At 36.5% G+C, this 24,257-nt stretch overlaps 1 protein-coding gene across 2 annotated transcripts in view; it reads left to right on the top strand.

Annotated features, from left to right (window-relative positions):
- The window catches only part of ARID4A (AT-rich interaction domain 4A), a 50,211-nt gene that overhangs the window by 14,624 nt on the left and 11,330 nt on the right, over positions 1-24,257 (top strand). For both annotated transcript variants that reach the window (XM_005143895.3, XM_005143894.3), the window contains exons 6-16: positions 1,784-1,863; positions 1,964-2,058; positions 2,656-2,788; positions 4,682-4,761; positions 6,491-6,567; positions 8,427-8,593; positions 17,140-17,212; positions 19,712-19,806; positions 19,959-20,056; positions 21,498-21,726; positions 23,760-24,010. In XM_005143895.3, the coding sequence (XP_005143952.2) occupies positions 1,784-1,863; positions 1,964-2,058; positions 2,656-2,788; positions 4,682-4,761; positions 6,491-6,567; positions 8,427-8,593; positions 17,140-17,212; positions 19,712-19,806; positions 19,959-20,056; positions 21,498-21,726; positions 23,760-24,010 (1,378 nt within the window). The remainder of the gene's footprint in view (positions 1-1,783; positions 1,864-1,963; positions 2,059-2,655; positions 2,789-4,681; positions 4,762-6,490; positions 6,568-8,426; positions 8,594-17,139; positions 17,213-19,711; positions 19,807-19,958; positions 20,057-21,497; positions 21,727-23,759; positions 24,011-24,257) is intronic.

The raw sequence follows: 24,257 nt of genomic DNA, 5'->3' as shown, positions 1-24,257 counted from the left end.
ATAGAGCTTCCAAAATTGGAGATAAATTAGACTAATTTTAAGAATTTATTTACTTACTGTCAAATATTGTGTTCTGTTTGCTCTTTTCAGTAAAGTTACCTGTTGAAAATCAGCAGCCATTTGTCTCCTATAATGATCATTTGTAAAAATTAGTACTTTGACTTTAGTTCTAAATGTGTTTGGCAAAAGATAATGGTGGTAAATCTGCTTATAAGTCTCTTGAGAGCGATGAGAAATGACACACACTGTAGGGTTCACAGAACACTCAAAAATCCCCCAAAACCAGAAAACACAACCAACCAGCCCAATCATCCAAAAGCTTAAAAATATACCCCTGAAATATTGTTATCAAAGTGTGCAGAGAGCTGCTGAGTGACAGGTTTGGAGTGTGTAATGGAACTTTACCTTCAGAGGGGTGGCAAGGATACAGATTTTTTTTTTCATTAATGTAAACCTGTGACAAAGGTGAACTTCATAATTCTTTTGAGCACTCTGGTGTTTGCACTGAGCTGATCAATGGGTGCCGGTGCTGAATTGGTAATGCAGAGGGGAAGAGCTCATCCTTTGTTTTCCCATTAGTGTGAAGTGTCACAGCAGTGACTTTGTGAGCTGTAAGCCAAATAGAAGATTTTGAGGCTAACATACTGATGTGGAGGTTGATGGGTCTTACTGGTATTGATATTTTAAAAGTTTTGAAAATACTGTTAACTAGTATAGCCAGTTAGGCATATCAGTATCTGCCATTCTTAAAATATTAGGCTTTTGGTGGACAGGGGGAAAGGTTGGTTGCTTTGTATGTGCACAGATTATAAAATAAGCCATTAAGATAACTCAGTAGTGAACCATACCACAGCAGTGGTACTCTGAAGATGGAGGACTGTTAAAGCTTATCAAGCTTAATAAAATTTTTGTTCGTACCTTTCTATATAGTTACTATTGCAGTCTGTGGTTCTAATCTAAGACTATGAAAATGTGACTGTTCTGTTTAGTTATTTGAAAAATGAAAGTGCTTTTCTTGCTGCAACCAATTGCTGAAACCTAACAATAAATATATATTTGATATTCATGCTAGCTCAAGAGATCTCTTAATTAAAGTATGTCAAAATCGTCATGCTGATATGCAGAACACTTGAAACTCCTTCCTTTCCCCCCCATCTACCCCCCCCCCCCCAAGTTCACTAGTGGACAAAGCACATTTCAAGTACTTTAAATATAGAGTAGTACTCTGCACTTTGACCTCATACAAATAAACTTCTACCTTACTGGAATGCCAGACTGCAGCCACCTTGCCTGTGCTCTTTGAAAGGGGCCTGTCCAGGGCTCCCAGTCTGTTGGTAGCACAGCACTGATGGTGTAGCAAAAACTTCTGCAAAGGTTTTTTCTTTCCACTTAGTGGCTTTTTTGGGTGCTTGTTGTAGCAAGAGGGAGGATTGTAGCATAAGTAAGAAAGAAATGGACAGGGTAAATAACCCAATAAACCCCAAAGATTGTAATTGGTATGCAGGCAGTAGCTATGGTTTGAAATGTGCAATGTATTGATAAGAAGGATGTCTAAATTAGACCGAAATTGTTGCATCCAATATCCTTTATACTGGCTTGAATCTCCATCTGAAAATGTTACCTGTTGTGAAGCTGAATCTTGAATACCACCTCTAATTTTGCTTGTGAGGTCACATTTCAGAGAATATTCTGGATTGTGAGATGAATAGTAGACTTGTTTTGTCAGCTTGGGAAAGAGATCTGATCATCTTGTACCAATTTTTTTTCCTTGGCTTCATACTAGTTTTTGATGACGGTGATGAGAGGACCTTGAGACGAACTTCATTATGCTTGAAGGGAGAAAGGCACTTCGCAGAAAGTGAGGTAAGACGATGATGGATATGCAGTAGAAACTAAGTGGTTAATTTATATTTTTTATAATAAGATATTGCAAACTAATTTTGTTTCCTGTTTTTCTGTGTAGACACTTGATCAACTGCCACTAACCAACCCAGAGCACTTTGGAACTCCAGTTATTGGGAAAAAGTCTAATAGAGGAAGAAGGTCTTCTCTTCCTGTGTGAGTTTTGCTAGTGCTCTGTTGCTTTCCTTTAGTGTGCTTCGCTAAAACTGAAGTAATGCTACTGAATGGTCTGAATACCCTTTGTCATATGAGTTGAATGCACAGCTTATGGACTTAAGTAGCTCAGTTCATGCAGGCATATTTGTATGTTAGCAGTATTATGAAATTGATGGAGTTTTGCTTGTAGTAGCCTTAAGTTTGTGCTTCTTTTGTGTAATAGGAGCTCATGTCAGAAAATAACAGGATTTTTAACCTTTATACTGGACAAAGTAGGAAAAAAGTGGTTTTAAATTTCTGGGGTAGATACTATTTTTCTTTGTTTCATGTCTGTGCACAATCAAATCCTGATTCATGCCTCCAATTCCAACATGATGCTGTTGTAAAATACTACTTGGAAAGAATTTCTACAAAATTCCTCTTACTAAGTAAGTGCACTTAATATTTAAGTGTATTTCAAGCAATTTCAGCTTTTAAAATTATTTTGTTTTTGAAGCTGTGCAGAACAGGAAGAAAGATCTGGTTGTAAGCTGTATTTGCTTTCAAATATTAACTTCAGACAAAAACTTTAAAATACTGTGTGTTTTAATAATTTAGTACTGAAGATGAAAAAGAAGAAGAAAGCAGTGAAGAAGAGGATGAAGATAAAAGGCGTCTAAATGATGAATTGCTTGGCAAAGTTGTGAGTGTGACTTGTAGTTCTGAAAAGGCAGACTGGTATCCGGCTTTGGTAAGTTGCCTGAGATGTTGACATCTCTAGTGTCACAGTATAACTATCTTTTTAGACAGGAGTGTCATCTGACTTGCTACGGTGTTTGTGGTTTTCCTCGATAGAGTGGTTTGTACACTTCACAACATTTCCAGCAGTTGCAAATGTACTCAGGCTATGCTCTGCTGCCCATATTTGCAAAAAATACAAATTTTCTACAGTATCTTTGGAGAGTTTGAAAGCAAAGATTAATATTTATGTATAACCTCTTAAGTCTTTCAAAACTGCACATATAATGATTAATAAGGAATGATATTTTTCTTCTAAAAATAAGATACATTAGGAATTGCACTCCAGGGCTATTTAAGACCAACTGGATTTATGAATTTTAATTGCAGTGGAATTTTTTTTTTGTATTTAATGATTGCCTTTTTCCTAAAACTTTCAATTTTATGAACTACTAGTTGCTTTCATGGTTGCATATACATAAATGGCCAGTTACTGTAGCAGTAGATGTTGGTTATTTTTATTTTACTGTAGATATAGGATACGTCTGTTTATTGCCATTGCTGATAATAAATATATATTAAATAAATTCAAGTACAAGTGGACTTGTATTGCAGAGGTAAACACTTTGCAGTTTCATCACACAGAAGAATTTACAGTTGAATATTAACAGCTGCTTTCGTTAGTAATCTTTCTGGTATTGTCAGACAAGCTCAATACACACTTTCTGTCATCCATCAGAGATGTTTTGGGATTTGTTGTTTTTTTTTGTGCAGATTTTTGTATGTTTTTTTTTGTTGTTATGTAGACCATTGGTCAGATTTGGTTCACTAATCTTTGCATATTTTATTTACTTAATTGTATATTCTAAAGTCCTTTATTTTGAGTCTTCAGGATTAGCTCAGCTGTTAGAATGTCCTGACTTAGTTTAAGATTTTATTTCCCTTCATGAATCCAGGATCAAGAGGCAGTTAACTACACGGCCAGTTATGTTCTCTTTCATGAAAGAACATGATAGTGTAATGTAGAGTGAATAGTTGACACTGGCTTACCCAGCTGTATATATCTCAGTTTGAAATGTGAATTCTGTCATTGTTGTATGCGCTGTGATTGTTGTATATCCCTTTACTAATGACAGATTTTAATTTACCATGGTTCCAACTAGGGGATTAAGTTACTGAAGGACATGCACCTGTACTGTTCTCTGCTGAAAACCAGGAATGTCTTATCTTGATTTTTGGGATAAAACTTCTGACTGGGATGCCACAGCTCCCACTGTATCCTTGTAGACCCAGAAGTTCATCCGCTTTTGACACTTTGTATGTGTATATGGTCTAGAACAAAATGTAAACGTGTTCTGTTTGTGGTAATACAAATACTGCAAATGCATTTATATTACCTTTTTAGACTTAGAGATGATACTGCTTGTGGAAGGATGCACTGGATTCCATGCTGTCTTGAGTTATACACACCTCAGAAAAAAACCCGTACTACTTTCCTCTCAGTTTGAAAGCTGATGTCAAATAAGTGGATCTGTGACTTTTTAAACAGATGCTTTAAACAGGTTTTGTGTGAACAAGAAAGGGGAAAAAAAGCAAAATGAATAAAAAGGCACCCATGATGTCGTCCAGTAGATGAGTTTTGAGTTTACAAATGAAACTGCAAACTCTTGTGGCTGTTCATAAGTTCATAGTTTGAGGTGAGCTGCTTCTTGAAATTTGTCATTGTTGGCCTTAGTAATACAAATTGGAATAGGTTTCTTTTCTCAGAACTGGAAATTATCATAGAAGAAACAGGAAAACAGCAGTTTTCCTGCTGTCCATCTTTCTTTCAGGATCAGCTTTTTTTTATTATTATTTTTTTATTATTATTTGCTTTAAAAAAGTTGGGTTTTTTTTGAAACTTCAGGTTGTGTCTCCCAGCTGTAATGATGACGTCACAGTGAAAAAGGACCAGTGTTTAATTCGATCCTTCGCAGATTCCAAATTGTAAGTAATAGCTTGCTTTCATTAGATGTATATGGAAGGAAAATGCAAAACTAATTACACATTGCTTCTGAAGGAATTATTTCTTCCATAAGGACAGGGTACAATTTTGTGTAAAGTTGGTTGTACACATCTGTCATTCATAATCCATTTCAAGTTAACTGCTGCTGTGCTTACTTGCCCACTTTTACATTGTGAGGTCTAGTAAGAGTTCATTGGATTACTGACGTTTCTGATGTTTCTTTATTAAAAAAACCAAAAATCAACAACTTCAAAAAACCTCCAGTGTTAACACTTTGGATGACTCCTGTTCTTTGAAGTGTGAATTTTGGTTCTAATTAGTTTTCTTAATGTCTTAATTATTATGCCTTTATGGGTGTCTGTTGTAGTTTGGATATCTGACGCATTGCCTTCAGTGCCCAATGTCCATGACCATTTAAATAGCAAAGTCTAAAAGTGTTTAATTTACTTTTTTAATAAAAAAGTGAATGTAAAGTAACTTTAATTAAAATTTTTTATAGAATCTGAACCAAGATTCTTGCCGAAAGAAAGATCGGTCCTATTAGTGCGCACACACACACACCCCAATCCCCCCCAAACATGGGGAAGGAGGGGGAAGAGTGAGAGAGATGTCTGTGCTGCTTATGGAAAATATATTCAACAGTATAAAGCCGGCTTTTTTAAAGCTGGGTCCCTTTATTTCTCTTCATCCTTACTTCTAATGCATCTGTTTCGATGTACTGTAACTAAAAACTTCCTTGCCAAAGGCCGGCTATCACACCTCTTTCCCTTTCTTTAAAAGTGAACAATTTGTGATTTTTAATAACTCTGATTTTTAAGTAGGGTGTGAGTGCTTGATTACTAAAACATATTTCAAATAACTCAAGACTTCCTTCAGTTTGGCCTGTTAGTGTAGACATGTATCATCAGCCTTCTAGGTAAGTGGTTCTTTATATACTGAAGGTAGGATGTTATTGGAAAAGAATGCAGACTTGCTGTTTCATTTTTTTTTTTTTTTTGCTGATGGTATTATGGCTTTAACTTCAGGAAGTGATGGCCTCCAATTCCTGAGGTTTTTCTCCAGTTTTTGTGAAATAGAAGAAGAAAAATCTTTTGTAACTCACTTGTAAGGCTTTCCTTACAGGTTGGCTAGCATTTCTGTTGTAGTAATTCAATAACTGAATATTGACTGTAACTAGAACATAGCAACTGCCATATATTTTGCTGTGAGAACAGTTTTGTAATTTAAAAATAAAACCTGTTTATCATTGCAGTTTGAATTTGGTTTTACTGTTCTATGCTAGTAGAAATGCATAAATATTTCTTTCATCTCAGCTAGAATGCTATTTGGGTAGCAGTTGTTGATTGATGTGAATGTTTTCACATCAATATTTTATTTATTTAGATTTTTTTATTTGCTGTGCGGAGTATTTTGCATTTGCAGATTTGTGCAGGTTAAACATTTAAAATACAAAAGCTTTACAAACTTCTCTTAATTATTTAATTACAAGTGCTCTTTTAGTGTCTGAGTTTCACAGAAAGACGGGAAACTTACTGTGTTTGAATTTTGTATTAGGGCCTACAGTAATAAGTGTCTTACGCATTTATTTTCTAGAAAAGATCTTGAAAGTGAATGATAAATCTTGCCAGTTTTAGACATCACTGTTCTTCTAAGGCAAATGCTTACTTTACTGTGATTTACAAATTGTAACAGAACCTTGTTCTTTTTCAGTTACTCAGTAGCAAGAAAAGACATTAAAGAACTGGATGTTCAAAACTTACCAAAATCTGAGTCCTCTCCTAAGAAAGGTAAATTAGAATAAATTCTCAGTGTTCAAAAAAAGGAAATCTCATGAAGTTGTACTTTTAACTTTTGCAGATAAATGATGGTCTGTTGATTTCTGATAATTGCTCTTGGGTATTTTGCAAACAATTTTAAATGTGATGAATTAGAGAAACTTTGGGTATGGCTGCCTTATTAAAATAGCACATAGAAGTCTTGTTTATTTGGTTTTTATTGCCTTATTCTGATCCTCCCCAGATTTGTGGGTAGCATATAGAATATTTTTAAGATAGTGTATTTGAAATGGCATTGAGCAATGGAATGTGCAGTTACATCTTCTAACACCAGTATTGTGCTGTTGCTCAAAACAGAGACTTCACATTAAAAATACCCAGATAGCAATGTGTAAACTTTATTAGAACAGCCTGCCTTTGATTAATATTTGATTGAAAAGTCTAATTATAGAATTTGATTTATGGATGGATGAATGGTGTGACTACAATAATCCTTATTTTTAGTGAGCTTTAATGTAAATAATTCTCAAACTTTTAGTGTTGTTTTTAGACCCCAAAACATGAAATTTGTTAAGAAGAAATATTTAAAACATATTTATTAATAACTAAGAAAAAACCCCTACCTAGCAACAAAAATTCCCACTCAGTAATAGTTCCTTTGGTTTGAGTAAAGGTACAGAACAGCTTCTTAATAAGTAAAGATTTAAAATAATACTTACAAATGAGAGCTAGAGGTGGTTTTAATGATTTCTACTTTCTTCTTTGTAAGTGTTTTGCAGTACAAGAACTTAAAACCAAAAAAAGATCAGATGCCAGTCTAAAGATAAACAGAAGGGAATTTTTTACTTTGCTGATCGGAATTTTAATTGGGCTGTGACATTTGTTGCGATGAGGGAATATTGTTGAAGCAAAGGTACTTGTGGTTTTACAAAATGAGTTTAGACAGATTTCTGGAGGTTAATCAGCAGCTATTAAAACCTGTTGACTTGCCTTTTTTATGTTTTGAAAAGAGCAAAGTAAGTCATAGTAGTTGATCTGTTAGTTGGGCATTGTTGTATGTCCCTATTTTGGGTATTCTTCTGATTCATCTTTATTAAAGTCTTCTATTATGACTGGCAGGCTTATGACTGGCAGGCATATTTTGAGGTTATCTGGGTCTGTTTTGCTTTGTTGTTTTCTCCCATTGGAGCACGTCTTCAAGGAAAAGACTTTGAGATATTCCCGTTATACAAGTGTGACTTTTCTGTGTCCCATCACTCCCTCATTCACTACTGTATTTTTCCTGTTCCAAACATAAATGTAGCATCTCTTTAGGCATTGCTCTTCGAGAACATATTTACATATTTTTGTACAATCTCAACTTTAAGACATGGAAGTATTTTGAAAAGAACAAAGTAAGTCATAGTAGTTGATCTAACTGATGGGTTTATGTTTTTTAAGTAACTTTATTACAGTATTTATCCCTTAGAAAACAGAATGGTTTACAGTTGGATGGAATATATGTGGAAGAGTATAGGATGCCCATCTTTGTACCATTCATATAATTAGGTGTAAATCATAGTAGTGTTCATGGGGATCTATGCCTAGAAAACAGCTGAATATGGATACATCCCACAGATGTATGTTCTCAACATGTATGTTCAACTCTAAACTCTTTGAGCTGTTGACACTTGATTTTTAAATTCTGACAGTCTCAAAATGTGAAGTTTGTAAACTTGAGTGTTTAAAGCTGAATTTCGTATTTTATTACTTAATTCCAATTTTGGGTTAAGTCATAATTGTGATTTACAAGAATGTGAAAAGAAAATTAAAAATACTTTGTGGCTGTGAATACTATGGATGAGATAAAACCAGGGCCCCTTCTTCTGTAGGGCTACAGGAAGCAAGCACATTTCTCAGCACTAAGGTTGTTCCTCGGAACTGGAAAATGGATATAAGTGAAATCCTAGAGTCCTCGAGCAGTGATGAGGAAGATGGAGCTGCTGCAGGAACTGATGAAGAGGAATTAAAAAAGGAAGAGAAAACTGAAGAAGTAGTGGTAAGTCTGGGCAATTTTAGTAGTTCTTCAAAGATAATTTAGTATCTTGCCTTCCTGAAGATCCTGCACTTTCTAGTACTCTCAGATGTAGCATAATCACATCATCATCTTTCCAGATCCGTTCATCTTTCTTTTTCGATAGTTGTTTTTACTGGAGTTTGTGAGTGGCAATTGCCTCCTGTTATCCAGGGCAAAAATTAGTCAAATCTTAAAATTTAAGAATGCAAGGCAGGGAAGAGTGATGGAAAGAATATGGGTCAGGAGAGAGGCAAAAGCAAAAATTGGTGCTGAGCCTGGTAGTAGTAATCTAACCCTAAATAAAAGTAACTTTGTATTTTCTTTTGTACTTCATGTATAGGTTGTATAAAATGTAACTTGTTTCTGAAAACAGTAGTTTAATTAAAAGAAAAAGGACAAACTTTGGGGCTGGAGAACAAGGCTGCGTGGAGATCTCATAGCAGCCTTCCAGTATCTAAAGGGGGCCTATAAGGATGCTGAGGAGGGACTATTCATTAGGGACTGTGGTGATAAGACAAGGGGTAATGGGTTAAAACTTAAACAGCAGAGGTTTAGCTTGGATATAAGGAAGAAATTCTTTACTGTTAGGGTGGTGAGGTACTGGAATGGGTTGCCCAGGGAAGCTGTGAATGCTTCATCCCTGACAGTGTTCAAGGCCAGGTTGGACAGAGCCTAGGGTGACATGGTTTAGTGTGAGGTGTCCCTGCCCATGGCAGGGGGGTTGGAACTGGATGATCTTAAGGTCCTTTCTAACCCTAACTACTCTATGATTCTATGATTCTGTATTGAAGGAAAAGCAGTAGGCTGAAAATGTAAGCTAAGGCAAAGTGCCCATTAAAAGCTCTTTGGTGCCTAAGATGCTGTTTAGGAACGGTACATTAGAATTTTTAACACCAGTGTCACAGGTCATGAATCAGCCACAGTGGAGGTGGACTTGCTGTCTAATAGTTACAGTATAATATTTTTCTGCATTGGACTGGTTTGAGTGGTTCCTTCTCCACAAAGCCAGTTTCTTCATGTCATCAAAGCTGTGTACAGCATTTCCGTTTATTTCCGCTGCCAGTTTTTAGGAGTAGGGGGTGTGCTTGGCTGTTGGATTTGTTTCTTTCCCCTCGTTGTGTGATTCTCACTGGACGCTCGGAAACATGCGTTTCGGTAGAAAAATGCGGTAAATCTTGCCTCCTGAGGGAGGTCCCTCCCCGTCCCCCTCTCGCGCGCCCTGCAGCGTGCGGCCTTGTCAGCCCCAGCACAGAATGGCCGTTCATACTTGGAGGCGGCCTACAGCGTTGCTACGGCAACCGAGTGTTGGCTGGCAGCGCGCATGCGTAGAGAGCGGGAAGCTGGGGGGGAGGCCTCTGGAGCGGAGGCTTGGCCGGCGGCCAGGAGGAGGTTTGCCAGATGCTCTGAAATGGGCTGTCTCTTTGCTTTGCCTTCCATGTAATGTCTGGGGTTTTATTATTATTTATTTTAATTTTTAGTTTTTTTTATATGGAAGAGAATGTAAGTAATGCCGTATAACTGCGGGTGCCGTACAGAGAGAGAGAAAGCCAGCAAATATATGGAAGTCAGGCTGAAATACGTCCAGGCAGTAGGCAGACTAGATAGAGAGGAAGTAAAACCATTTTACATTTGAAAGAATGCAGCTCCTAGGTAAGGATTCTGTGTTTTAATCTGTAATGTTAACATGGTTGTTAAGAATGCGGATTTGAATTAGAATTGTGATCTGGGAACTGTCTGGTGGAGCATGCAACCAGGGTAGAGCTTTCCAGGTAAAAAAGACAATAAGAATCTATTTTTAGGTGTTAATTGTATGCCTTGATAACAGTGTTCGGGAAAATGGGGTAGATGTCTGTATGAGAATAATGCTGTGATTAGATAAATATAAGGATAAATGTCTGCAGAATATAAAATCCTCTTTTTTTTCCTGTTTGCAGTGAAAAGGACTGAATAGGCCACATTTTGCAGGGTGTGAACTGTTGCAGTCTGTGTTGGTCTGTTTGTATTAACGTTGGTTTAAATTGCAGAGTATCAGTCACTAAAAATCAAGGATTGCTATAGTAACTTTCTAATATCCATTTTTAATATTTTCCATGGCTATTGCATAAAAGTGCAGTGTGTTTCAAACAAAGAAGGGGGAGGGGGGAGCTTGTTGGTTGATTTTTTGTGGGCTTTTTTTTTAAGAAAAAAAAAAGGCATTCTTGTCAAAGAAATAGAGGTTATTTTAGAAGAATAATCTAAATATAGAGTAGTAAAGCAAAGGATTCCAGACAGGTAGATATGCTGGTAGGAGAAGGTGTAGAATCCATTATTTCCAGGTGACAAGTAGGCATGTAAAAATAAAGTGAGCATCTTCATGCTGAAGCTATGTAGTAGAGGGGAGATATTAATCTTTGTAGATTATTTCAGAGCAGAACTGTCATGCTGCCCCATTAAATCAAATTTCTGATTCAGCTGTTACAGTACATCATCTTATTTTAATTGTGGGCTATGCGAGATATTGCATAGCAATTAGATAGCATTTAGGGAATTTTTCAATTTCTTTTTTCTTTTCCCTTATAAAGGCAGTAACACCAGTTGCAGAGAGAATCGACAAGTGGATTTTTTTGTCTTTATTTGTCTACAGATGTTGAATCACTCAAATTTTGCATTTACATTTTGTAGCGTTTCTCCTTTATTAATCAAGGTCATAAATAGCTTCTGTCCATCCTCTCCCAGAATATTCTCAGTGGGCCTTTTGTTTTAAAACTGCAAATTGTTCTATCACTAGAGATGGGAGAGAGATTTTAAACATTACCTTTCCCCCCATCTTCTGAAATACACAGCAGCTTTGCTGTCAAGACCTGCCCAGCTGCTGACCAGCCATGATAGGCCTTCATTAAATCAATCAAATGGACACAGATCTACTTAATATATAATGAGAAGATAAATTCAGTCAGAAAAGTCTAATTCTGGGAGTGGAAAGGATCCTGTTTTTCTGAAGTAGGATCTTTAATAGCGATTATGGAGCAAAGAGATCTACCATAGATCCTGCCATTTTTCCAGTATCTGGGTTAAAATCTGTAACTTGATTCTAACATAGGCTTTCTAATTGTGCTGCCTTTTGTAACATCTTAAAGTACAGTAGAATTGGTACAACAGGGTTTCCAGGTTTTATGTAGTTGTTCTTGTTTGGCTTTTATAAGCTAAGGGTTGGAACCAGTATGGTGGTGGTAATGGACTCATGTGGTCCAAAGTTGACTACAGAGGAGGATGCAGTGGAAATTGCTTGTCATTGACGTTAATGGAAATTGTACTACACCGACTTGCTCAGCATGGTCGGACTGTTGGATTTTTGACAGTAATTGCAGTGCATGGGGCAACTCAGGATTACTTGTCATTCACAGTGTGAGGTTTGAATAACAGAATAGATACTGCTTGCATCTTGAAAAGTGAAAAAATCCAGAGGCACTATAGAAAAAAATTCTTTATCAAATGAAAGTTTAAAGAATCACTCAATGAATTTGAATCCAGATAAAAATTTGAATATTGCTTTTGGTTCTTAGCCAGTTTCCAACATGTCAGAACAAGAGAATTAACTGTGTTTTGAGGGCACATTTGGCAGTCAAACAATGCACTGCAGCTAAAAGGAAAGAGAAAATCTCATCTGCATATCTCAGTATAAAAATAGAAGCTTTCGGAACATTACCTGATTTTTATTAAAATTTGCATTATATATACTACTGTATTTGCTTCTTTGTAAGTTGTTCGGTTAGGGAAAAAATCATACTTATTCATTTCTCATGATTACATAGTCAAATACTCCCAGTTTTACCAGGGAACATGGAGGCAACATTTGGTTTTGCCTCTCAGTCTCCCTGTAGGCCATTCTGGTTCTAAAAGAATCAAGATCTAACATGCAGTTATTTGAGATACATCTTCAGTATGTGTTCTGAATAAATACATTCATGTAAGATAAAAGTAAGGCATTTGTTCTTTAGAGTTTGAATTTTGCAAGTTTCAATATTATATCATTTAATAATATCAAAAAGGGATTTCTGTCTTACCTATAGAATTAGTTATAACACTGTCTTTGAGAGACTCTTTCAGTTTATCTGTGTCACGTTAATTACAGTTCCTTGTTCTTTCACTTTTCCCTCCCTTAATCAAACATGCAAAAAACATTAATGGAAACTATCCAGCTAGCTGGGGGTGACTCTCATTGTAAAAGGAGCTGTAGCACCTCAAGGTGTATGCTTAGAGGAATTTTCTTAGTCTTCATTTTGGCAGTCACCTGACATATGTATGTGTACTATGTTTAATAGTGTGCACTCATTTAAAATTTTTAGGATTCTTGCACCACAGCATCATCAAGAAACATTGGTCAGAGTTCCTTTATGTTTTTGAACAGGGAAAGTGCCAGAAGCATTTTTCAGTGTACTTATTCTGCAGATAAGCACAGATTTTGATTCTCACAATAAGTCATTACTGTATATTTTCTTTGCACTAAGTTCATAAAGGAGGGATGAGTCCATGAGGATGAAATCCATGATGTGTTTTAGGAGCTTGAGATTCCTCCAAATGGTCAGTAGTCATCTATTCTCAAATATTTAAGTGACTGTGGGAGGCCACATAAAATGATACCCAAATTGTCCATTTCTCTTGTAACCTCTCTGTATTTTAAGATAACATTGAAAAATCTGACTCTAAAAGTTAAATACAGGAATACAGTAATTTCAAAGTTAATGAAGAATGGTATGCAGAAACAAGTGGTTTATTTACATATATTAAAAAACAAACAAACCCCAAGTAGCTGTGATGTGTAATATGCAGAATAACTTTAAAAAAACCCTAGCTAAATATTGATTAACTAATCATCCTTCTCATGCATACATGTATTTGGAGTGATTTTGGCTACTGTGAACTATGACCTGCATCATACCATGCACAGACGTTCTTCACACAAACTTTCTTGCTCACAATTTTATGCTAACTGGTCATTCTCAGAATATTCCTTCCAAAAGGAATGAAGAACTTGCAAACTGAGGCACAGCTCTAGAGTGAGTCATTGTTGAAGATGGTTGAATTCCTGGTTGGTAGAAACTAACATTTTTAAGATCACTCTAAATCTCCACATGGTGTAAAGCTGTTAACTTGTTGCAGTCGGTTTAATTCTTTTCATTTCCTTAATTAGCATTCAAACTTGGCATCAGAAAGCAAATGTGCAAGTGATGAAAACACATTTAAGTACTCTGAAGCAACAAAATTACATTAACTCTAATTGTGGCAGCTTGTCTTGATCATGTACTCTTCTGAACTCCAAAGCCTGTACACATTGTTCTTCCTCCTAGCTTGTATTTATTTCAAAGAAGAGTTTATGGTATTGGCGGTTTATTAATAACATAAAAGAAAGATCCCTGGTACTTTTGCCTCATGTTGATTTTGAGTATATGGTATATGTGCTTCTAGGTAGCAATTCATTCTTTGTTTTGAAGAAGAAATTGTTTCATCCTTAGTGCTCCCACTCAGCTCTACAGGTGAGCATCCACAGAAGGTTTAACATCTTTTGTAGAGTAAATGATGAGTCAGGATAACAGAGCTATACTCTTTGAAATAATGCTGAAGACAGAAGGAAAACTCATGGTAAATGAAGTTGGCTTGAAACAAAATGAAGCAAAACCATTGACAAGTTTTCTGCAAGTTTCTGTGTGTTTCATGCTGTGCTTATTTACTGGTTCTTATTCTTAAAATAATTTTACGAATTACTTGAACACAGTATTACTTGGAAAGCAATAAGAAATAGCGCTGGGAAAGAAGTATTTCCCTTATACAGAGATCCTGTGTAGCTGTTGATTTTTATTGTTTACTCCTTACAGTATTTTCTAATTGATGTGACCTGCTAGTCAGAAGCAAAAAATCTCAAACCCATAATGTTTCAACTTTTTAATTATGGGCAAAAAAGGGCATCCTGGTGATTCTTGTTCAGCCTCTCACCCTGAGACAAAAAAGATTTTCTCATCTTGCATTACTTATGGGTATTGGATGAAGAACAGGAATGTCTCCATTTTGAACTCCTTCCACTTAAAAATTGCATATTGTTTTGCCTCGCAGTCGGACATATCTTTGACTGCAGTTTCTCTTTTTTGCACCACTTATATAAGAATAAAATGAAACAGAGAGACAGAACTCCTAAGAAACTGACTGCGCAATTGTCACTGTGAACTTAACTTACGCCCAGCCTAAAACGGATGTGTCAGGATGAAAGTGAGTTCTGGCAACTAGCAGTGTTGACCCAGTGCCTGCTGGAAACAGATACTGGGAATTTTAGTTCTTCTGTCACCCACTGCTGGTGATTACAAATTGTGGTATCAGGTTTTTTTTATTTCAGGTGCAGATTTAAGGTTGCTGATACAGCATCTTAGGTGATGTTTGAAGTATTTAAAATAAAACTGTAACTCGGAGCCATAGACACTCCTAGGAATTCATTATGTCCAGTTACGAATAGATAACGTGGATTAAAAATTTACCACTTATAAAAGTTCATGTATCTTTTAATGTTGTAATAGGCATATCAGTGAAGGGTTGGACTTTCTCATTTTGGCCAGTAGCAGAAAAAGACTTTGAAATAGCTGAACTGTGATTTATTCCTTGGTCAGACTTTCAGATCTTACTCAGATCACCTCTCTGAAGGGTTTGGTATTTCCTCTGGTATTGGTGCCAGGCACCTTTCAGGCTCTGTCTGTCAAGGGGTGGCAACCTAACTCATACACCATCGACACAGAAGCAGGTGCAGGACTCAGGATGTCTCACACAGTGGATGAATATTGCAGTTGGGCGTTATGCCCCTGTCCTATAAGTATATAAAACAGCTTTTCATCTTTCCTTTCTGCTTTTCTTAAGCTGAAAATACTTGTTATCAGTGAAACAGCATTCTGTCTGCAAGAGTGCTATTTTTAACCTACATTTCTGCAGTTCTAACCTATAGTTCTGGTTTGGCATTATGCCTATACGAAAGAAATGGTTTGAATTCAACTATTCAGAAGTATTTCAGGATGTTTATTGTTATATAGATATATTTAGTTCGCTTAGTTCAAATTGTATTGCCTTTCATTGGTAAACATTAGAGTAGATGGTAGAAACTTTTCTATCCTGAAGTTGGTTCGCAGTCTAGTTAGAGAGAAGAAAGAAGTGGTTTATATAGCAATGATTAATTTGTTAACCTAGTAGGTTATACTAATCTTATAGATAACTGTTTCTCTTTATCTGATCCCTATAATGCAGTATGAGCAAATGGTTACTGATGATGTACAATGTTGTGATGATTCATTTAATTTTCTCCAGTTATTTCCCAAAAAAAATAGGAAAATAGGAAACAGGTATTGTCTATACCTGATTGCAGGTTAGCCCTGCTGGGCTTCGAAGCTCAGCATTCACTAAAGCAGGCAGGGTTGAAATTCATTCTGATGCTGGGCAGATTGCTTTCTGGTTAACACAACAGTAGCATATACATTTACATTTCACTGCCTGTCTTCCTGCCTTGAAGCTTAAAGTTTACAGAATGCAGAAATGACTGAAATTGAAATTGCTATTCTGGTTTCCTTCTGGAACTGCTTGTGACTTTTCTGTTATTTTTAATAATGGAATGATAAGATTCTTTTGACACATACTGTTACGTCTTTCCTTCAAGACAGCTGCAGTCTTTCCTGCGCAAACTGCCTTACCAGCAATCCCTATGATTGCCAGGCTGGCAGGAAGAAAGTGGCATGTGTAAAGTGTTGCAGGGATTTTTTTTTTTCTCTCTCTCTCTGCTAGAGTCTTAAAAATCCATGGAGTATATGTAGACATTATATCTCTCTTTCTCCATTCCCACCCCCAATAAATGTACTGTGTTTTCATGGTTTCCACATGAATAGAAAAAAAAATATTTCACATTGTGGGCTACTTCCCATAAAGTTCGTGTTAATCTCTTTAAGACTTTTAGGTTGGAAAGGTAAAACTAAAAAAATTACAATAATAAATTACAGAAGCAGCACTAAAAGTGTTTCCAAATATGAGCTGAAATCAAGCAGTGGAATCTAAATCATAAAAAATAAAAGTACTATGTGGAGTATCAGGAATGGCTGGAGAAAGAAGTGTTCTGCAACCTTAGCTAGAGCTGGGGTAAAGAGGATGAGTTAAACAAGAAAACCCCAAACAAACAAAACCCAAACCAAAACCCCTAGAGCTCCTGTGAACTGCTTCAGTCTTATAAATATGCATAAAAGTTCTGCTTAGAACTGTATGGAAAGTGTATTAGTGTTTTCATTTTTAGGGTCATACTTACATTCTTTATGTCATTGATTGAGGCTTTCCCTGATGTGCATTTTCTTTTTCTCGAGGTACACACTTCAGTCTCTGGAGTAAAATTCGGTTTCTGCATATTTCACCATTATTTGGGTGCAGGGCCAAATGGGAAGTGATTTGGGTTTAGCTCTCACTCTTAGGCTTTTGTACAAATAAATTGTTACTTCGTATATTTTATGTTTTCATTATGACTGCATTTGTTTTCACAGCCTGAGGAAGAGCTTGATCCTGAAGAGAGGGACAACTTCCTCCAACAGCTTTACAAGTTTATGGAAGACAGAGGTAACAATTACTGTATTTATTTATAATTTAATCTGTAGCCTACTTTAATGGCTTTTAAAAATAGCTTTTAAATGTAATGGGTATTATTATGAGCATATTTCTCATGTCAATGAAAAAATAACAGCTAGTCTGGTGCAAGGAGAAACACTTTCACCTGTTTTCACATGTGGCTGGTCTACTTCTACTTTGAAGCACAGCACACAGAGGAAACACAAATCCCTCCAGAGGTGTTTTGTTTTTGTTTTGCTTTCACAAAACCTTTTTTATGCTAACAATCCCTGTTAAATAAGCTCTTGGTTGATTGCTTGTTGTGACAGCCATGGCTGGGAACTTTGCTGCTGTTAGTCTGAGACTGGAACCTAAGGAGGCTGTTCATGAATGGTGAAATTCAGCCAGCAGGGAATGGGAGTTATGTCATCTTAGTCTCCTTGCAGAACTATCTCAATCATATGCAGATGTAGCAGTGATACTTGCCTGAAGAGACAACTTAAGAGATTGTTACTTTGTCCTGTAGCTAGAACAAGAAAATAGCATATTTTAAATATGTCTTTACAGAATTAGGTGAGACTATACTGAAAGAGTCCTGGTCTAAGGTATGCACTGCAAGTGCATGTTCTGTGTATAGAGAGCAGGATATACCCGCTGACTGGAGAGAACTGTTACTGCATAAGCCATTCACATCTGAAGTTCTGATGAGACTGGACTAAAATGGAAGGTTTTCTGTTCCTTTTCTGCACACCCCTGCTGCTTAAAAAAAAAAGGCCAAAAAAAACCACCTGGAGTTTTATCTTTTACAGTATATTTGTTCATTCCATTCATGAACTTGCTGTTACAATTTGAATACTGTGTTAATCCAGCAATAACACTGGTGGAGGTTGATTACAAGTGTAACTGTTGCCTTTTTACTCTATTTTTCTTTCTTTTTCCTTGACAAAAGTTACCTGAATTATATTTTTGTAGCAGCATTTAGTACAGCAAATGTTGATGTACCTGAATTTGAAGTAACCAAGCTAAGAGTAAAATGTAAAGTGCATGTAGTGCATAAATATTTTCCCCTACTCCTCCCCCAGTTTTCTTCTTGTATTTTAAAATCTGGGGGAGAAATCACATTACCTCTGTAAAGGAGGCTCTGCATCCTTATCAGCGAGGTGTGTGCTAGCCCACAGGATCATAAAAGAACAATTCCAAGTCTATTCACTATTGCCAGTTCTTATCACAGGTTTATAAACTGATACTGAAATATGTATGAAAATATACTGGAGTTCATCCAATATAATTTTGAGGCTTTCTGTGTATAACCAGTGTTTCTTGGAGAATAACCTGCCTTGGGGGAGTAAGAGTCTATGTCTGTTTGGAAAAAAAAATACTCTTATGCTGCTGGACTAATCCACAGTTTTCTTTCTTGTAGCATGATTCTTCCGTCTTTTCTGTTTTTCTCCTTCCTCACTCCCTTTCTTAAGCAGTCTCAGACTATAAACCATGTAGGGATCATGTGGTGCATACAGGCACTTAGAGAAACAGAAGAAAAAAGCATTTGTACACCAAATTTGAAGGCTCAGCCCAGACACTGTCATTTAAGCTAGTATGTTGATAGAGCAACGTACAGGACTTTTTCAGGACTGGGTTTTTTCCACTGCCTGTGTACATTAATTTCTTTTATTCCCCCCCACCCCCCGCTAAGATTTCTTTTCCCCCAGGATTTGTTCTACATTTGGTTCTCTTAGTATGTATGTTTTGATTTGTGTGATTGTGACAGTGTTCTCAGAGTCCTATAACATTATTTTAATGATTCCAAATATAACTGAGTGAAGATGAGAAGCAGCAGGGTGTGAGGTCTGATATTCTTCCTTACTGGGAGCAATACTGTCTACATATGCAGCCACTTGCCCCAAGTCACTTTTGTTTTCTCCTTTTGCAGTTAATCATTGTTCTTTACATCATTGCCACTCATCCGATTTGAGTTCGTCCTTTTTTTTGCCACAGCTGTCCCAAACAGTCACATCCTCTTAAGGCTTTGTGCTTTTTCACAGTCTGACAATTTGCCTGTGTATATCATTTCCTAATCCAGCATTGCTGCTGCTTCCTCATTCCTTTCAGACCACAGTGTTTTGAGTTAATCTCTTCACACATTGCTCTATAACAGCATTCATCAGGTGTTCTGTGGAGCTTGCTGCAATTCTGGCTGTTTTCCCCGTTCAGGAGAGGGACAGTGGGATGCAGCCAGTTTGATGGCACAAATCTGAAAGGAGGTCCAGAAACCGCAGTTAGGAGGCAGCTGGTGCCAGTGTGCTAATCAACCACCCAGAAATAAGTGATGCATTCAAAAGAAGGTGAAGCCTTAATTCCTGACTGGAAGCTACTAACTTCTTGTGACTTTTATCTTGGAATTATTAAATACAGATTTTAAAATGTAGAAAAAGATTAGTAACCAAATGGAATGGAAGAAGTGGTTTGTTGTTCTTTGTGGTAAATTCTTATTTCTGGTTTTGTTTTATTTAGGTACTCCTATCAATAAACCACCTGTTCTGGGCTACAAGGACCTTAATCTCTTCCAACTTTTTAGACTGGTATATCAGCAGGGTGGGTGTGACAATGTAAGTGTTGAACATTTCCTGAACTATGTATCTCTGTTCATTCTTAAGGGCTGTGGCTTGTGGCTGTGTTAGGTAACATTCCTTAATGTTCTCAGTTAAGAAAACCTGAAAACTTCATTTTTTTTCTTCCTTTTTTTTTTCCCATCCCCAAGATTGAGAGTGGTGCTGTATGGAAGCAAATTTATATGGACCTTGGCATTCCTATTTTGAACTCGGCTGCTTCCTACAATGTAAAAACTGCTTATAGAAAGTAAGTTCTCATATTGTATGACCGTGGAAACAATTTTCCTGAGTGGTTTTTTTTTAGTAGCATGTGCAATATTCAAGCAATTTGAGATAGGTTAGTGAAACTGTAGTTCTCATTCTTCACTTAACAGTTCTGAGCATTTTCCAGTACTGAGGATTAAAACGGTGGAGGCCTGCATAAGTTCCTGTTGCTCTAATACACTAGAATTCTGCTAATTTCCTTATCAAGAAGCATTCACTTTCAGCATGTGATGATGTTATTCTAGAGTACAACAATGAAATTATTAAAAAAAAAAAAGCTTTGGCAAATTCAAATTTTGTAGATGCTGCATGCAGTGAGAATTTTACACCAGTTTCTTTAGCTTCCTGAAAAACATTGATAGAGATAGATATGTTTCAGACTGCATATTTAAATACCATCTTTGTGGAATCTGTAGAATAATGGCTTTAGGGCAGTTTAGTTTACGTTGCTGTGGTGGATGTGACAAGATGAAGTAGTAAAATCGCTGTAATGAATAAATGCATAAATTCTTTTATTCTGACCCCTGGTTTTCAGTTGTGTTTTAACTTTTGAAATGGAAACCTTTTCTAAATAAAAATTATTTTTATTATTTATCCTCCTGGAAGTTTGACAAGAAACAATTGGGCTTTTTGAGTAAAAGGGAAGAATGAGGTTCTCTTGAGTCGAACCTAAGGAAATTTGGCTGATTAAATAGGGATGACTAATGACTCATGTTAAAAGTTGATGAAGATGAAAATATTCAGACTGTCTGCAGTGTGGGCACGTATTTAAGGTCTGTATTTTAGAGAGAAGAATATCGTAAAAAGAGTAATTGGCAAATATGTACTGGGTTGCTGTTACAGTAGAAATAATTATGTTGTATGGACACATGATAGTGTGTTGTAACTTGCATATTTATTCCTTTGGGAATAAGCTAACTCGTATTTCTCTCACTTATAACTGGATTAGAGTGTGCACACAGGCAATTACCAGAAAACAAGCTGATGCATGGCAGTTTGTTACCATGTGGTAACTTGTTTGTATGCCCATATTCTAATACTAGGCTGATTTTAGCTGTCATTACGCATTTGCAGAACAGCGTACGTGTTCTTAGGCTTTACTGTAATGAACTCTTAATTGGATGGGGATGAAATTAAATTTGTGGGAAGCACCTGTGTGGATTCTTTCTCACCATTTGATTTGTGTGCATAATAGTTTCTTCTCAAAATCTTCTCTGGCTTTTTATTTTGTTTATTTGGGCTTGAGGGGTTTTTGTTGTTTTTTGTTGGGTTGCTTGGTTTTGTTGGGATTGTTCTGTCCTCCCCACTATTAACCCCTCCCCCACCCCAAGTTACTGCTTCTTTTCCTTTTCTCTGAGCAGGAAAATAGCTTTTATGCACTTCAATAAAGAGAAATATAAATGAAACTTTGTTTGCATATATAGGTATCTTTATGGTTTTGAAGAGTATTGCCGTTCTGCAAACATTCAGTTTAGGACCATCCATCACAATGAACCAAAAGTAGTAGAAAACATACAGAAACATATGGAACCAGTGGAGGAAAGTGTGAAGGAGGAACAAAAAATGCCCCCAACAGAAGTTAAAAAAGAAGCAGAAGAAAATTATTCCAGCACTGAAAGTGAAAAAGAAGAACCAGAACTAAGATCCCCAAGGGTAGGTGGCTTGAATTGGTTTCTACTTAGTACTTAACAAAATACCTTTGTATAGTGAACAGTTTACATAATGAGTTTTCCCTTGTGGAGTGATTATATGTTTGAATTGGCATACTTGTACAGGCATAGGACAGGGTTCTGTGAACACTGAGTTGGTGTTAGTGGTTAATTATGTTCTGCCTGTGAATAGATCAGTTTTGTTTATTTCTTCGTACTCTAAGCCATCCGTGGGATTTGCTCAGACTGTGTTGAATGTCAGACATGTTTCAATTCAGGGATAGCTTGAAGAGCTACTGAGGGCTGGATATTGTCAGAATATCAGCCTGTGAAACTCAGCAGGGCAGTTTTGGTTGTGAGTGGGAATTTCTGCAGGCACACGGAATCTGGACCTTACCAGCAAGAAGCAAGAATATTAAGGGACTACTACAGCTTTAAGAATCAAAGGAAGACTCATTTCTCTGAGTTGGTTTTTATCACAGTATCTCTCTTTTTAATAAACACTACAATTTTACAGTATGTAGGCAAAGTAGAGGGAGGAGCACTTTATATTTTGTCTTCCTTCATCCCTGAGTGCTGTAGAGGTGAGGGTGGTAACAGTAGTTACATAGATAAGATCAGTGACCCATCAACTAGTGGATACTGAACCTGATGGAGAATACAAGAGTACTTTTGAGGTACTTGAATATGATGCTGTAGCGCTTCTGTTAATTCTGTTAAAAGGACATTTTATGTTCTTTAACAGAGCATGATTGCTGAGGGACAGGAATTGCTATTTTCAAGTTGTAAGGGATTCTGTTAACTGAAGTGTAATTTGATTAAAGTACTTCTGGCTAACCAGCTTTTCAAGGAAGTTTATGGCCTTTTAAATTAATAGATGAAAAGAGAAATTTAAACTTGTATTTAGACTATGTATTATGCTTTACATTTCTATCTAACTGCAAGTGGTTTTTTGAAGCTGTGTCAGCCTTAATGAACCTCCTGGCATGACATTAGTTTTGTTGTTAGTTTTTGTTGTTTGGGTTTTAGAGTGGGTTGTTTTGGGGTTTTTTTGAGGGTTTTTTTGGGCTTTTTTTGTGTGGTGCTTTGTTACTTTTTTCTTTTTATTAAAGTGGAAGAAAACTGGTGAGTGGATAAACTAGAAGAATTTTTTTGCCCTTTTTATTATCAGCTAGCTGTGTTAATTTGTTGCTAAATAGATATTGGTCATGTATCTTATTGCTTTATTAATCCAGTCACCAGCTATCTATTTATGAATTATTATTTTTCCAAAGTATTTGAAGTGTTTGCCATTATGCTACTGTGAATTTTAATTATCACAGTACCTCCATTACTATTGTCTTTGGATGGCCTCCAGATAATTAATTTTGCATTCATAATGTGTTTTAAATGTTCTTTTTGCAAAGGAATGATCCTGTCAAGATACTTTTAATACCAAAATGATAATCCTGTACTAGATCTGCAAGAGGTAGTTGCAGATAGCCCAAGACAGCAATTGTTAGCAGTTTGCTGTCAGGAACGAAGATGCCTCTCAAGCATCATCAAATCCACTACAAGCACTTTAAAGCTATTGCTGTAGTTGAGCAAGGCATTTTGTTCCTTTCTATCAGGACAACAGACCTTACAAATGTTCTGAAATCCTCTAGAAGGTAATCAGAATTTCATCTTTATTCTAAATGAAGCAGAATGGCTTTATTTTGGAGTGATTCTGGTTTGGTTTTGTTTCTGGGGTGTTTGTTTCTTGGGTTGGGGTTTTTTGGGTTTTTTTGTTGTTAGGGTTTTGGGGGGGGGGGAGGTGTTTGGCTTTGTTTTGTTATTTGGGTTTTTTTTGTTTGGCTTCTTGGGTTTTTTTGTTGTTCCCTCCCCCAAGATAACAAGACTTCAAGCTGTTATCTTAAGATTTTAGAGTATTTTTATTTTCGCTGTTATCTCCAGCTTTTCTTCCATACAGGAATATTATTTCCCTCTTCACTGTGGTTTGGACTGTACAGAGAACAGTTGACAAGAGTCATTAAACTGTTCTTATTTCTGTTCTAGGGACGAAGAAGACTTACTCGTGATGCAACCCCAGCTAAAAAAGAAAGTGAAGAGGATAAAACACAGGACAAATTAAAAGACGGTAACAAGGAAAATAAAGATCTAGAGGAAATGCCTGAGAATGCAGAGAAGAAAGAAAATGAAACTCCACTAGGGAGAAAAAGTACGCCAAAGCAAAAAGAGAAAAAAAATAAAAAACAGGAGGATTCTGACAAAGAGTCAGATGAAGAGGAAGAGAGGCAGAGGGAGAGGTAAACATTAACTTGTGTCACCTTCTCACGTATATGCCTGTGTTGTGATTGAGCCATACCTCAAGCAGGAGTATACACAACTAAAACGTGGAAATTGGGGACCTATTCACTCAGCATTCACACAGGAAAAGGAAAATTTTATTTCAAGCTTGTAAATGTGCTGTGCTTTATGGAAGCATCTTTTTCTGGTAGACAGCAGCCTTTCATTTTCGTGAAGGTCTTGCCAAGGATGTGTTCGTGTTTTGTC

Source organism: Melopsittacus undulatus, chromosome 4, assembly GCF_012275295.1.
Source record: "Melopsittacus undulatus isolate bMelUnd1 chromosome 4, bMelUnd1.mat.Z, whole genome shotgun sequence".
NCBI classification, from domain to species: domain Eukaryota; kingdom Metazoa; phylum Chordata; class Aves; order Psittaciformes; family Psittaculidae; genus Melopsittacus; species Melopsittacus undulatus.
Note: the sequence above shows the minus strand (reverse complement) of the source record. Positions and strands in the feature narration are given on the sequence as shown.